This window comes from Pan troglodytes, chromosome 17, assembly GCF_028858775.2.
Source record: "Pan troglodytes isolate AG18354 chromosome 17, NHGRI_mPanTro3-v2.0_pri, whole genome shotgun sequence".
Classification (NCBI taxonomy): Eukaryota; Metazoa; Chordata; class Mammalia; order Primates; family Hominidae; genus Pan; species Pan troglodytes.
The window spans coordinates 45,814,722-45,830,801 of NC_072415.2; the positions used below are offsets into that span (position 1 = coordinate 45,814,722).

The window sequence follows — 16,080 nt, forward strand, 5'->3', positions numbered from 1 at the left end:
AAGGAGATAGACTTCATAAACAGCAGACAAGTAGGCTTGACTCAGATAAGCCAGAATCTCAAAAAACTGATTGAACATATTGTTTAAAACTTGGGAACCCAGTTGCAATCACTGAGATACTAAGATTTAACTAGCAAAACAAACACTTCCTCTTTGGGAGGACCACTGCGCTATAGACATAAAAATACTACAGACATCTGAAAACTCAAGAATATCCCCATAAAACTACATAATTTCACTGGTTAAACGCTAGAGATATGCTAGCTAGAAAATCTCCAAGTTTTTTTTGTTGGGGGCTAAAACCTCTGAGGTATTTACTGTATGTGTGGCAGTTTTAAGCACCCAACTCACTTAAATCCCATAATAACCACATAAAGTCGGTAGAATTATTATCCCTATTTTACAGACAAGGAAACAGAGGCCAAATGTGTTGTCCAATGTCACAGAGCTAGTAAGTGGTGAAGCAGGACTGAAACTTAGGCAATACTGCTCCAGAGTCCCCACTCTTCACTACAAAGCTAATCTGCCCATCCAAATGTTAACTAATTTAAGACCAAAGTCAACCAGGAAAAGTTAATAACCACTGTCCTCTTTTCTGGCCTTATATCTTCAACATGTAAAAATATTTTATTTTTTTCTATAATTAAAATATATTCTTAAGAAATCAGCAGAAGAAACAAAGCCAACAGAGCCAAAATAAGAAATGACAAAAGTCAAGTTTTTTAAAAACTCGACAAGCTAAAACATTGGTTCAGCAAGATAAAAAAGATACATATATTTTAAAAACTAATTATATAAGAACCTGATGAACATCTCCAACATTAACAATGGCAGATGTTAAAAAAGAGAGGTTTGAGATAGTCCCAAAATTAACACAAGCAAAAAATGCCAATGCCAAAAATGTGCACCTTCCACAAACAAAAAAACTCAGGGCCTGTAAGTAAAATAATAGCTTATATGCAGCAAAAATAAATGTCATAAACTATTTATGCCACAGTAAAGATTTTATAAGAGTCCACCCTTGTCTACAATTTCACCTTCCATGATTTCAGTTACCTAAGATCAATCTTGGTCCAAAACTATTACATGAAAAGTTCTAGAAATAAACAGTTCCTAAGTTTTAAATTGCATGTTGTTCTGACTAGCGTAATTACATCTTACATAATTACATCTTTTTGTCCATTCCACCCAGGACAAAAATCATCCCTTAATCCAGCATGTTGTATATGTTACCACCCCCATACAATGTGACTGTATAGAAACAAGAGTACAGTCATACACTGCATTACATTTTGGCCAACAATGGACTGCATATACAACAGTGGTCCTGTAAGACTATAATGAAGCTGAAAAATTCCTATCACCTAGCGACCATTCCTATTGCCTAGCGTAGCCATCCTAACATCATAGCACAATGCATTACTCATGTGTTTGTGGTGACAGCCATGCTACCAGTTGTATAAAAGTACAGTACAATTATGTACAGTATATAATATTTGATAATGAAAATAAATGACTTTGTTACCGGTTTATGTATTTACTACACTTTTTATTGTTAGAATATACTCTATAAAAAAAAGTTAACTGTAAAATGGCCTCAGGTCCTTCAAGAGGTATACCAGAAGGCATTATCAGATACACAAATACTTACCAGTGTATTACAACTGCCTACAGTATTCACAACAGTAACATGCTATAGAGGTTTGTAGCCTAGAAGCAATAGACTATACCATAAAGCCTCAGTGGGTAGTAGGTATACCATCTAGGTTTGTGTAAGTGCATGCTACAATGTTCACACAATGAAAAAATGCCTAACTATGCATTTCTCAGAATGTATCCCATCGTTAAGTGACACATGAATATATACAGTGTATAAGGTTCAGTACAACCAGAAGTTTCAGGCATTCACTATGGGTCTTGGAAAACATGCCCTGAGAATAAGCAGGGGACTACTGCATTTACTGAAGTTTGTTTAAATAGTCTCTATTCAAAAGAATAATTAAAAATGTAAAAATTCATTAATGTTTATTAGTAGGCTAATTAAACAGTATTTTGCATTTACATTATATAGGTCCGAACATTCCTACAAGACTTTGCCAAACTCTGAATGTGTGAATATTTTAGTCATCACTCCAAATCATTTTAACAAGGACAGCTGTGACTGCTATGGTTTCCAGAGGTACAGGGAGGATTCAGGGAGTACAATACCAGAATAATTGGATGGCGGGGTTGGTGTGCTGGCAAAAATAGAGGCAAGGTCCCAGTCAGATCTGGGCTGACTCAGCAAATTCTGGCACTAACATCTACAACTCCTGATTCCTTCTTGACTTGACCTGAGTTGTACAATCTGTGAACTAGCCAAGCAAACACAATGATAAATCCCTTTCTTCAACAGAGACCACAAAAATCTGACAAAAAAATCTAAGTTCCCAACATTAGACAAGCAAAGTTCTCATGCAGTAAGGAAGAATTAGTATAACAAAAAATGGCAACAACAAAACCATAGGAAATACTGAAGGAAAATGAGAAAAGTGAGGCAAAACAAAAGATGAGCAGCGTGAAGATTCAGAACATTCAAAATACCTATAATAAGATTTAAGAAAAAAACTATAAACTGAGAAGCAAAAATAAAAGACAACTTGGGTCTTCCCAATATAAGGGCACATCAAATATCAAGCAAAATTAATGAAAGACCAATATCCGAGACATGTGCTAGTCAGTTTAGGATAAAGGAAAAAAATACAATATCTAGGCCAAAAGACAAAAAGATATTCAGTGAAGCTGTTGTCCACGGGTGAACAGGAAGGAGAGCCACTCTCAGACATGCAAAGACCTGCGCCATTTTTGTTGCTCTTCATGACATCTTTATTTTTATCCTTTATTTTAAAATATTAAAATGTAATTTCTCTTTTCTTTTTTCTGGAATATCTTTACAAGTAAAAAAAAGTTTTTTTACATTTCTGACACATGAATCAAGTAAAATTTTAAGTGAGAAATAATGCATGAATAACGATAATGAAACAGTAAAACGTTTCAAAAATAAAATTTCTTAAACACCAACAAAATGATCTATCTAGAATCCTATAAACAAAACAGGTCCATAAAAAACCATAAGGAAGGAGTCTGAGAGAAACTCAGATAATGGGATATTGTTTCAAGTCATGCATTTTCAGTATTTGTGGTTTTTATTATCTTCCTGTGATTTTTGGTACTCCACATTTTCTCCACAGTGTGAGTATATAAATATACACACACCTACATACACATACATATATAAAAGAATATATGTATTTGGACAAATATTTTTTGCTAATTTCTTTAAAAAGCTTATAAATTTCTATTTACTGCCAGCATGTCATAAATATTAAAAATAAACAAATAAAAAAGCATATAAATTTCTAGCAATTGTCCAGAAGATAGAACAGACTACTCTCAAAACAGTATGTTCCCTTTACACCAGAAACTTCCAAGCAGAAGCTGGCTAAACTATCTCATCTTTCAGGAAATATTCCAGAATCATTTCCAGTAAAAAGTCAGTTAGATGGTCTCCAAATTCTTTCTAGTTCCCGACTATAACAAATATCATCAACCTAAAATGACACCATCACTTACAACAGAACACAACCTGATTTTAAAATAGGCAAGGCTGGGCGCCATGGCTCACACCTGTAATCCCAGCACTTTGGAAGGCCAAGGCAGGCGGATCACGAGGTCAGGAGATCGAGACCATCCTGGCTAACACACGGTGAAACCCCGTCTCTACTAAAAATACAAAAAACAATTAGCCGGGTGTGGTGGCGGGCGCCTGTAGTCCCAGCTACTTGGGAGGCTGAGGCAGGAGAATGGCGTGAACCTGGGAGGCAGAGCTTGCAGTGAGCCGAGATCGCACCACGGCACTCCAGCCTGGGCAACAAAGCGGGACTCCGTCTCAAGAAAATAAATAAATAAATAAATAAAAATAAAATAGGCAAAGGACTTGAATAGACATTTCTCCAAAGCTAAACAAATGGCCACAAGCATATGAAAAAGGTGTTCAACATCATTAATTATTAGGGAAACGCAAATCAACACCACAATGAGATACTTCCTAATATACATTAGGATAGCTACTATCAACAAAAACAGAAAACACCAAATGTTGGTGCGGATGTGGAGAAAATGGAACCCTCGTGCTCTGTTGGTGGGAATGCAAAATGTTGTAGCACTACGGAAACCAGTATGTCAGTTCTCAAGAAAATTTGAAAATAGAATTAATGTATAATCTAGCAATTCAACTTCTCAGTAAATGCCCCCAACAAGTTGAAAGTAGGGTCTCAAAGACATACACACACACACACACATATATAAACACACATATACACACACACATATATATATACACATACACACACACACACACACACACACACACATTCACATACTTTTTTTTTTTTTTTTGAGACAGAGTCCCACTCTGTCGCCCAGGCTAGAGTGCAGTGGCGTGATCTCGGCTCACTGCAACCTCAGCCTCCCGGGTTCAAGTGATTCTCCTGCCTCAGCCTCTCAAATAGCTGGTACTACAGGTGCCAGTCACCATGCCCGGCTAATTTTTGTATTTTTAGTAGAAGCAGGGTTTCACCATGTTGGCCAGGCTGGTCTCAAACTCCCGACATAAAATAATCCACCCACAAAGTACTGGGATTACAGGCGTGAGCCACCATGCCCGGCCTCAAAGATATTATTTGTACACCAACATTCCATAGCAGCATTATTCACAATAGCCAAGAGGTGGAAGCAACCCAAGTATACAGCCATGGACAAATGAAAACATGCAGTGTATACATTCAATGGATTACTATTCGGCCTTAAAAAGGAAGGAATTCTGACATGTACTACAAATTGGATGAACCTAGAGGGCATTATGCTAAAGAAATAAGCCAGTCACAAAAAGAGAATACTGTATGCTTTCCCTTATATAAGGTATCCAGAATAGCCAAATTCAGAGACTGAAAGAAAAATTGATGGCTGGGTGAAGGCAGAAATGAGAAATTGTTGTTGAATGGGTAGGTACAGAGTTTCAGTTCTGCAATATGAAGAGTTCTAGAAATAAGGTGCAAAATCATGTGAATATAGTTAACACTAGTGACCTATATACATTTAAAAATGTTTAATATGGCAAATTTTATGTGTATTTTACCTGAAGTTTTTTAAAACAGTAAAATAAAACTATACCATCCCTGTGCACCCAGAATTTGGTCTACTAGTTACTTTCAATCATTACATACATTTAAGTAATCTGATAAAAGGCAAAGAGAAAAAAACTATGTAAAATAAATGCTTCTGATACTTATTACCAAACTGTCCTCCACAGAGTGGACCAAATGAATTTACATCAATAATATGTTAAGAGTTCCCATTTCCACAACCCCATGTCATTACAAAGAATATCTTTTCTTTTTTCTTTTTTTTGAGGCAGAGTTTCACTCTCGTTGCCCAGGCTGGAGTGCAATGGCACAATCTTGGCTCACCGCAACCTCCACCTACTGGGTTCAAGCGATTCTCCTGTCTCAGCCTCCCGAGCAGCTGGGATTACAGTTGCCTGCCACTACACCCAGCTAATTTTTGTATTTTTAGTAGAGACGGGGTTTCTCCATGTTGATCAGGCTGGTCTTGAACTCCTGACTTCAGATGATCCGCCCGCCTCGGCTTCCCATAGTGCTGGGATTACAGGCATGAGCCACCGCGCCCGGCCTGTTTTCTTAAAACTGTAACTAACTCAAGCATGAAAACCATATCTTATTGCTTTTTTTAAATTATTTTACTTCTAGGAATTTATGAGAAGACTATCACAGATAAGCCAAAACTTAGTTGAAGGGTGATTCAGAGCAATGTTTTCAGTATCAAACTGGAAGTAACATAAATGCCAAAAGGTGATTTAAAGCACTGTTCTTCAATAGCAAGGAACTGGAAGAAATATAAACGTTAAATAGTTAGCTGGCTAAACAAATACTACTTCCATAGAACAATGTAATTTAGCTATTAAATGAGATTTATAATCACTGAAAATTTTCATAGTAAATGTGCAAAAAGACACTATATAAAATGACATGTACAGTCTGATTCTATCCTTCTAAATCTTGCCAAAAGGTATTCAATGGGTGATAAAAATTTTGGATGGTATCTGCATGTGCTTATCAATGGTTTTTCAACTATGATAAGCATGTACTACTTTTGCAATAAAAAAAAAAACCTGCCAGGTGCAGTGGCTCATACCTGTAATCCCAACACTCTGGGAGGCGAGGGCAGGTGGATCACCTACCTGAGCCCAGCAGTTCGAGACCAGCCTGGGCAACATGGTGAAACACTGTCTCTACAAAAAGCACAAAAATTAGTCGGGAGTCGTGGCACTCGCCTGTAGTCCCAGCTACTCGGGAGGCTGATCACCTGAGCCCTGGGAGGTCGCAGGTGCAGTCAGTCATGATTGTGCCACTGAGCTCCAACCTGGGTAACAGAGTGAGACCTTGTCTCAAAACACACACACACACACACACACACACACACACACACACACTTCACTGCTACCACCCACTGTAGTTCAGGCTTTTACTGCTCAGCACATACATTTTTCTAATTAAGTTGCATCTGGTCTCCCTACTGCTAATCTCTCTCCAATCTAATCCACTCAACAACTATAACCATTTTCAGACACTGCCAACACCACCACTCCTTTCTTCCCTTTGGCCTGTTATCAACCTCTACTAGGCCTGACATTCAAGTGCCCTCCACAATGTGGCTCCAAACTACTTTTCAATCTCATCTCACTTGTAAGAACTGATACAGTAACAACAAAATGTAATCTTTGTTAGCAGTTTATTAAGGACTTCCTTTGTCTCAAGAAAGCGTAACTGCCTATACGCATCATTGTTTTAACCATCAGAGTTCTATGAACGCCTCTTGACAGTAATTAGCATTAATATTAATATTACATTTCCATTCCACGAATGAGTGAACAGGCACAAAGGGCAATAGAGTGTAAATTCCTCTCTGTTACATACTTTAACGTCAAAGAATGAACACTGGCTTAAGGACTCTGGTTTCATCTGTAGCTCCAGCTCTTCCACTAGATGGCACTATTACTCTTTACAAATTCAGTACTTATACAATGCTAAGGATTACTACTGTTCGTTTCTTATTCACGTTATTATCACATATTGTTAGTGTTATTCTCCTACAGAAGGGGAAAAAATGCAAGCTGGTAAAATAATTTTACAATTTCAAGATGATAATTTACTCCTTTGTTCAAAATGCTCAACTGCAGGTCTACAAACTGCATGCCTTGAACACACAGCCCACTTAAGACTTTTTAAGTACTGGACTCTGCTAAAATGATTTAACCAATTATGTTGGATATAATTTTATTCAAAATCTTCAAGTGTCTTTCAATCATTTTTATTTATTTAAGTATCATTCTTTTCTGCTTTAGCTACAAGTTACCAATTTTAAATATATACCTCTTCCAAGTTACTTTTTTTTTTTTTTTTTTTTTTAAGGAGTTTCGCTCTGTCGCCCAGGCTGGAGTGCAGTGGCGCAATCTCGGCTCACTGCAAGCTCTGCCTCCCAGGTTCACGCCATTCTCCTGCCTCACACTCCCGAGTGGCTGGGACTACAGGCGCCCGCCACCACGCCCAGCTAATTTTTTGTATTTTTAGTAGAGACGGGGTTTCACCGTGTTAGCCAGGATGGTCTCGATGTCCTGACCTCGTGATCCACCCGCCTCGGCCTCCCAAAGTGCTGGGATTACAGGCGTGAGCCACCGCTCCCAGCCCCAAGTTACATTTCTAATGGCATTCATTTACTTAACACAAACACCTGAGTGCCTACCAGGAGACAGAAACTACTCTAAGCATTGAGGGCATGGTAATAAATATGAAAAACCAAACAAGGTTCATCTCATGAAACTCACATCCTAGTGGCAGGTGCACATGAAAACTAAGTATATAAAGTATTAATAGAAAGAATTAATATGGAAGAAAAACAAAAACCAAAATGACAATGTAATACAGTTGGGTAGAGGGGGCCAGAGGAATGGGTAGATGGGACCAAAAGGATGTAGGACTCTCTGAAGACTTGACATAGGAATATAAACCTGAGTGGAAAAGGAACCAGCTAAGGAAAGAGCAGGAGGCACGAGCATTCCAGTCCCTCTCTGTTAACAATCAGCAAAGCAAAAAGCTCTGATTTTAGAACATGCTTGATATACCTGAAAAACAAAATGCAAGCCAAGATGATACAAGATGAGGTTAAATGGTGTCTGAGTTCAAAATAAGATCCAAAAGTGTAATGGGGACCATTGATTTTTTTTTTTTTTTTTTTTTTTGAGACAAAGTCTCGCTCTGTCGCCCAGGCTGGAGTGCAGTGGCGTGATCTTGGCTCACTGCAAGCTCCGCCTCCTGGGTTCACGCCATTCTCCTGCCTCAGTCTCCCGAGTAGCCAGGACTACAGGAGCCCACCACCACGCCTGGCTAATTTTTTATATTTTTAGTAGAGATGGGGTTTCACCGTGTTAGCTGGGATGGTCTCGATCTCCTGACCTCGTGATCCACCTGCCTCAGCCTCCCAAAGTGCTGGGATTACAGGCATGAGCCACCGCGCCTGGCCCATTGATGAGTTTCTAAAGAGGAGTGTGATGGGATCTGATTTCTTAAAAGATCCATATGGTTGCAACGATGTAGGGAGATATGAGAGGGAGCAGAAGATCATCTTATAAGCCAGGTAGTACACGACAACCACTTAGACAGGGGTGGTTTGGCAGCAGTTACGAAACATGTATGTTACAGTTCTACTTAATTAAGACATAAAAAGTCTTCCATTTATATGATAGAGCAAACTCATGTTTATCTGCTCCCTCCCAGTAAGTCACTAAAACAATAAAGCAATTTACACAGGCAGAAATCCACAAGCACAGAGGAAAGTGGACCACAGCATACCAATGTCAAGAACCTGTTGGACGGCTGGGTGTGGTGGCTCACGCCTGTAATCTCAGCACTCTGGGAGACCGAGGTGGGCGGGTAACCTGAGGTCAGGAGTTTGAGACAAGCCTGGCCAACATGGCAAAACCCTGTCTCTACTAAAAACACAAAAATTAGACAGCCGTGATGGCGCGCACCTGTAATCCCAGTTACTCAGGAGGCTGAGGCAGAACTGCTTGAACCCAGGAGGCAGAGGTTGCAGTGAGCTGAGATCACGCCACTGCAGTCCAGCCTGGGTGAGAGAGTGAGACTCCATCTGAAAGAATGGAAGGGGAAGGGGAAAGGGAAGGAAAGGACGAACGAACCTGTTGGAAGATGAGGACTGCTGCAACAGGAAATAATGACCGAAAGTAACGCAATTCATCCTGAGGAATTCTGGATACATTCCAGACTTTGCAGTACCAGGCTCCTTAATATGTAATGACAAGTCTTAAGGTTGACAAGAAGGATCAACTAAAACTCTTTACACGAATCTGGTAAAACCCTTATCCCATACAACTAAAAGATGGAAGATAAGGAGCTCAGCAAAAGAGTGTGCGCATCTAGGGACCCAAATCACAGTGCTAAGAGGTAAAAGCACTGTTCAAAAAACAGATGTCCTATGTTATCTAACCAGCAAATCTGGGGTGTTTTCCTCTGGAGAAAATGAATGGCCTTTGACAGAAGACTTATAGATAATATTCAGAAATCATCAAAGAAGGCAATAAGACTGGTTAACAGGATCAAGTCTTTAACATGAATCAGCAATTTCATCTTTAGAAATTTATCAGAATTATTAACGGATCAATATGTGAGTGAAAAGTTACCTAAAGAGATGTTCTCTGAAATTCTGTTAAGAATAGAAAAGCAATAAAAATAAATAGTGTGAACACAGCAAAACCTCATCTCTGCAAAAAAATTAAAAATTGGCCAGGCATTGTGAGGTACACTTGTAGTCCTAGCCACTTGGGCGGCTGAGGCAGGAGGCGTGTGAGGTTACAGTGAGCTATGATCTTGCCACTGTACTCCAGTGCGGATGACAAAGTGAGATCCTGTCTATTTAAAAAAAAAAAAAAAAAGTAACAGAGAACAGAGCAGTTAAATAAATTATGATACATCCATATATTAAAAGGAAAACAATGACATGTAAGATGCATATAATGTATTACATGAAAAAGAAAGGACAGAAAATGCAGAGCCCATAAACAGGGCTAAGTCTTTTGCTTAAGTAACTTTTTCCCTTTGATGGAAATAATTACTTGTATTATCAACAACTAAAAGATTACACGATTCCTGAGAAAACTCAGTTAAACATAAAATATTTTAGGACAATATTTAGACCTCAAAAATATAAATTAAGAAACTAGTCACATGCTTCTTTGAAACATCCAGAGCTGCATCTTACCAAATTCTAAATTTAAATCAAATACAGCCATACCTCGTTTTATCATGCTTCATTTTAATACACTTTCAAGATACTGTGTTTTCTTATAAGCTGAGTTTGTGGCAACCCGGCACCAAACAAGTCTAGAGGTACCATTTTCCCAACAGCATGTGCTCACTTAAGTGTCTGTCAAATTTTGGTATTTCTTGTGCTATTTCAAACTTCACTATTCTTATGCATTATGGTAATCTGTGATCAGTGATTTAAGACAGCAAACTTAATCCACACACATTGTGTTCTCACTGCTCCACTGACTGGCTGTCCCCATCTCTCCCTCCCTATTTGCTGAGACACAACATTGGAATTGGGCCAATTAAGAATCCTACCATGGCCTCTAAATGTTCAAATGAAAGAAAGAATCATAGGTCTCTCACTTTAAATCAAAAGCTAGAAGTGATGAAGTTTAGTGAGGAAGGCATGTCAAAAGCCAAGACAGGCCAAAAGTTAGGCCACTTGCACCAATTAGCCAAGCTGTGAATGCAAAGGCAAAGTTCTCGAAGGAAACTAAAATCGCCACTCCAGGCCTGGTGTGGTGGCTCATGCCTGTAATCTTAGCACTTTGGGAGGCTGAGGCAGGAGGACTGTTTTGAGTCCAGAAGGTCAAGACCAGCCTGGGCAACATAGTGAGACCCTGTCTCTACAAAAAAATTTAAAAATTAGCCAGGCATGGTATCACATGCCTCTACTTCCAGCTACTCAGGAGGCTGAAGTGGAAGGATTGCTAGAGCCCAGGAGGTTGAAGTTGCAGTGAGCCGTGATCAAGCCACTGCACTCAAGCCTGGACAAGAGTGACACAATATCTCAAAAAAAGGTGGGGGGCTACTCTAGTGTACACACAAATAAGAAAGCTAAACAGCCTTACTGGTGATATGTAGGAAGTTTCAGTAGTCTGGATAGAAGATCAAACCAGCCACATTCCCTTAAACTAAAGCCTAATTAATCCACAGCAAGGCCCAAACGCTCTTCAATTCTATGAAGCCTGAGGGAGCTAAAGAAGCTACAGAAGCAAAGTTTGAAAGTAGCAGAGGTTGGTTTATGGGGTTTATGGAAAGAAGCTGTCTCCATAACTTCGAAGTGCAGAGTGAAGCAGCAAGGGCTGAACTAAGAACTGCAGCAAGTTACCCAGAGGCTCTAGCTAAGGTCATTGATGACGGTGGCTACATTAAACAACAGATTTTCCATGTAGAAAAAAGAACCTGGTACTGGAAGAAGATGCCACCCGGGACTTTCATAGCTAGAGAGAAATAAATGCCTGCCTTCAAAGCTTCAACAAACAAGCTGGCCCTCATTAGGAGCTAAAGTAGCTGATGACTTTAAGTAGAGGCCAATGTTCATTTACCATTCTGAATAATTCTAGAGTCCTTAAGAATTATGCTAAATTTACTCTGCCTGTGCTCTATAAATGAAACAAGTATAGATGACAATACATCTATTTACAGCATAGTTTACTGAGTATTTTAAGCCAACTGTTGAGACCTGCAAAATATTACTATTGGCCAGATGTAGTGATTCCCACCTGTAGTCACAGCACTTTGGGAGGCCCAGGTGGGAGGACTGCTTGACCCAAGAGTTCAAGACTAGCCTGGGCAACATAGCAAGAACTCTTCTTTACAAAACATTTAAAAATTAGCCAGGCATGGTGGCACACACCTGCAGTCCTAGCTACTTTGGAGGCTGAAGGAGGAAGATAACTTGTACTCATGAGTTCGAGGTTACAGTGAGCTGTGATTGCATGACTACTCCAGCCTGGGTGACAGAACAAGAGACTGTCTCCAAAATAACAATAATAAAAAATTACTATTGACAACATACCTGGTCACCCAAGAGCTCTGATGAAGATGTACAATGTGACTAGTGTCCATGCCTGCTAACACGTGTTCTGCCACTTATAGATAAAAAAGCAATTTTGACATTCAAGTCTCACTATTTAAGAAATACATTTCGTAAGGCTATATAGCTGCCATAGTCATTCCTGTGATGAATATCGGCAAAGTAACTGAAAACTTTCAGAAAATGATTCACAATTCTAGATGGCATTAAAAACATTCATGATTCATGGGAGGAGATAAAATATCAACATTAACAGGAGTTTGGAAGAAGTTTACTCCAATTCTCATGGCTGACTTTGTGGGGTTCAAGACTTCAGTGGTGGAAATAACTGTAGATCTGCTGCAAATAGCAAGAGAACGAGACACAGAAGTGGAGCCTGAAGATGTGACTGAACTGCTCCAATCTCATAAAACTTGTTGGTGAGGAGTTGCTTCTTATGGATGGGCAAATAAAGTGGTTTCCTGAGATGGAATCTACTCCCAGAGGAGGTGAAATGACAACAAAGGATTTACTTGATAAAGCAGTAGCAGGGCTTGAGAAAATTGCTTCTAATTTTGAAAGCAGTTCTGCTGTAGGCAAAATGCTATCAAATGTACTGCATCCTACAGAGAAATCTTTCAAGAAAGAAGTCAACTGATGCAGCAAACTTTATCACTGTGTTAATAAATTGCCATAGCCACATCCTTCAGCAATCACCACCCTAATCAGTCAACAGCCATCAATATCAAGGCAAGACCCTCCACCAGCAAAGAGTATGACTAACAGAAGGCTCAGATGATTAGTCTTTTTTAGCAATGAAGCATTTTTAACTAAGATACGTACATTTTTATACGTAATCCTAATGCTTGGACAACAGTAAAGTGTAATTGTAATACTTAGACAACAGTAAAGTGTAAACATAACTTTTGTATGTACTAGGAAACAATGTCAAAGTCAAAATGTCATTTTAATTCTCCTATTCATGTATGCCTTCCAAGATAATAAGCTAACTGAAAAACAGTTTATGCAATACTTTCAACTTCACAATGGTAAAATGATTCCTATAGCAATCCCTAAATATTATAAATGTAAACTAAAGTTATTAATAGTCTATTTTAACAGTTATCTCGTGTGTGTGTGTGCGCGCGCGCACGCGCGTGACGGAGTCTCGCTCTGTCGCCCAGTCTGGAGGGCAGTGGTGTGATCTCAGCTCACTGCAACCTCCACCTCCCAGGTTCAAGTGATCCTGCTGCCTCAGCCTCCCAAGTAGCTGGGACTACAGGCACCCACCACCACACCTGGTTCATTTTTTTTTTTTTTTTAGTAGAGATGGGGTTTCACCATGTCGGCCAGGCTGGTCTTGAACTCCTGACCTCAAGTGATTCACCCAGCTCAGCTTCCCAAAGTGCTGAGATTACAGGCGTGAACCACCACACCCGGCCCAACAGTTATCTGCTTCTGCTTAGTAACCAACTATAGTCAGAAGTTTCAAAAATAATGATTGTCTTAAAACACAAATTTTAAACCACTTCATGTTTTCATTCATTACACATACTTTAATAATGGCTTCCTTAAGAAATATGAAATGGCCAATTCCCAAACTGATACTTTAAGTTTATGTTCCATTATCAAAAATGCAGCAACAAATGACACATCAGTATCTGGTCAATCACTGTTAATGTTCCAAGATACACAATAGATGAAAATTATTTGATAGTATCACAGCTGATTCAGAAAATATAAATCTTCACCTCTCAGTCTCAACTTCAAAGTGATGCCACCTACTTGGTACAAAAAAGTCTAAATATCTCAAATCATTTCCACATCTTCTACAAAGGAATAACATAGTTCTAAGTGATAATTTACAAAGAGTTCTGTGGAATAACTTTCAAGTTTATTTCTGTACTTGTAAAGAGTATTTACTTGTTAAAAAAAACAGCTGAACATAATTGAGGTGATTTCTTCTTTGTAATATAAAATCCAGTTATGCAGAAGAACAACAAAAAAAGTTCCTAGAAGGCTTTATTTCAAGACAGTGATTACCTCTGAGAAGAGAGGGAGCAGAAAAAGTTGGAAAAATAGGGCTTTAGCATTTGCTGTAATCTTAGATTTAAGTAAAAACAGGAAGCAATGTGTCTTTTTGATGAAGTGCACTGGCTCTGGAGGCAGATTCTCTGGGTTCCAAACAACTCACTAGCTCTTTGTGACCTTAGGCAAGTTACTTAATCTTCCTGTGCCTCAGTTCTGTTTATCTATCAAATGTGGATAATACATCCTGCTGTGTAAGATTAAATGAGTTGCTTATGTGAAGTGCCTATAATAGTACCTGACACATGAACGTTAACATCATTATTATCATCAGCCTCATAATCTATGACTATCAACTATGAAATGTGGCTGGAAGGCACTGGGGAAAAAGGGGGTTGTGGGGAGTGGCATCTGATCTATTTTCTACAGTTACACTTCAAATATAAATTGTTTTTGTAAACAGTGACAAATGACCATCATAAGTGAGAAAGTATAAAGCAGAATAAAGTTACAGTCTTCAATTTTCAAAAACATGAGACAATACAGGCTTCAGGGTTTGATATTTATTTTTAGCAGGAAGAATATACTAATGGTGACGACATCGTTAGAAGATACGCCCATGTCCAATATCTGCAACAGAAGCTCAATAGAAGTTAAAGAAACCATACTAAAAGACTAAAGACAAAAATTGTATGACATTACTTACCCTTAATTCTGTGGACAATAAAACAATTAACACTATGTTTAAGATTGAGGTTTCATCACAAGGTGAAATACTGGCAAGTTAATTATCAAATTCATCTTTAAAAATAAAAAACCATCTTTTCCTTTCCATGTAGAAGTGGGCAACCTCTTCAAAGGTAGAGCATAGTGGCCGCCAACTATCATCATCTGAGGGTATTTATACGAGCAGAGAAGGAGTAAATTGAAAAGGAGTAGTGCTAACTTGAGAGCTGGGAATTTGAGGTGGGAATAATTAAGTAGCAGCTCCCATGGGTAGCAACGGCAATCTAATCTAAGCACCATTTTTGGCACAATTAGAGACTGCTGAATCAATAACTAAATACTAATAAAAATAACTTAATGGAGTAGTACCATGACATTCCTATAAATTTACAGTGAGCTTTCTGTAAATAAAGGGATTCAAATTAGAAATTCTCCTATATATTATTACAATAAGAAATTGCCACAGCAATACAATTTAAACAAGAACTCATCAACTGAAAGATTTTTTTTACATAAAACCAAATCTGGCTCATGTATCCCTAACAATTGCTACTCTAATCAAAGGAAATATGAGCATTTTTAAAAATCACCTCCTGTACTCCCAGATTTCTCATTAGCGGTATTAATTATTACTTAATTTACAGGAGCAATGAATTTCTGCCTAAGGGTGCGAGCCCGGAGTGGGGCTGGGAACATGTAAGCATTAGAATTGGCGGGTGGAATTAAGGGAGTAATTTAAAGACTTAATGGTATACCTAAAAGACTACATCTTCTCAAAACAGAAACTAAATAAATCCTACTACAAGTTACTGTCACCTGCTATTTTCCTATTATTTCTGTGATACATTAGGGTTAAACTGGTAAGATAAATTATAGTTGCATGGAATTTCACAAGAATAATTTTTAAATGCAATTTTGCTAATTCCAAATTTCTAAGTTTACTTGCAAGGTTAATTTGGTTCAAGTAGAAGAAAAACCATTAATACAAGGAGAAGCTTACCTGGGCTACTGCTTAAAAAGGTCTATGTTAAAAAATGCAAAATGTGCACATAGATTAAAATATTTAAAAATTCCTAACAAAAAGAG

At 38.4% G+C, this 16,080-nt stretch overlaps 1 protein-coding gene across 3 annotated transcripts in view; it reads right to left on the bottom strand.

The window, feature by feature from the left end:
* Positions 1-16,080, bottom strand: part of RPRD1A (regulation of nuclear pre-mRNA domain containing 1A) — a 78,416-nt gene that overhangs the window by 21,146 nt on the left and 41,190 nt on the right. The window contains exon 7 of one of the 3 annotated variants that reach the window (XM_016933212.2): positions 14,812-14,898. The exons of the other annotated variants lie outside the window; for them this stretch is intronic. Coding sequence (XP_016788701.1) covers positions 14,818-14,898 — 81 coding nt within the window. The 3' untranslated portion in view covers positions 14,812-14,817. Of the gene's footprint in view, positions 1-14,811; positions 14,899-16,080 lie in introns of those variants that run through there. 3 annotated transcript variants of the gene reach the window in all.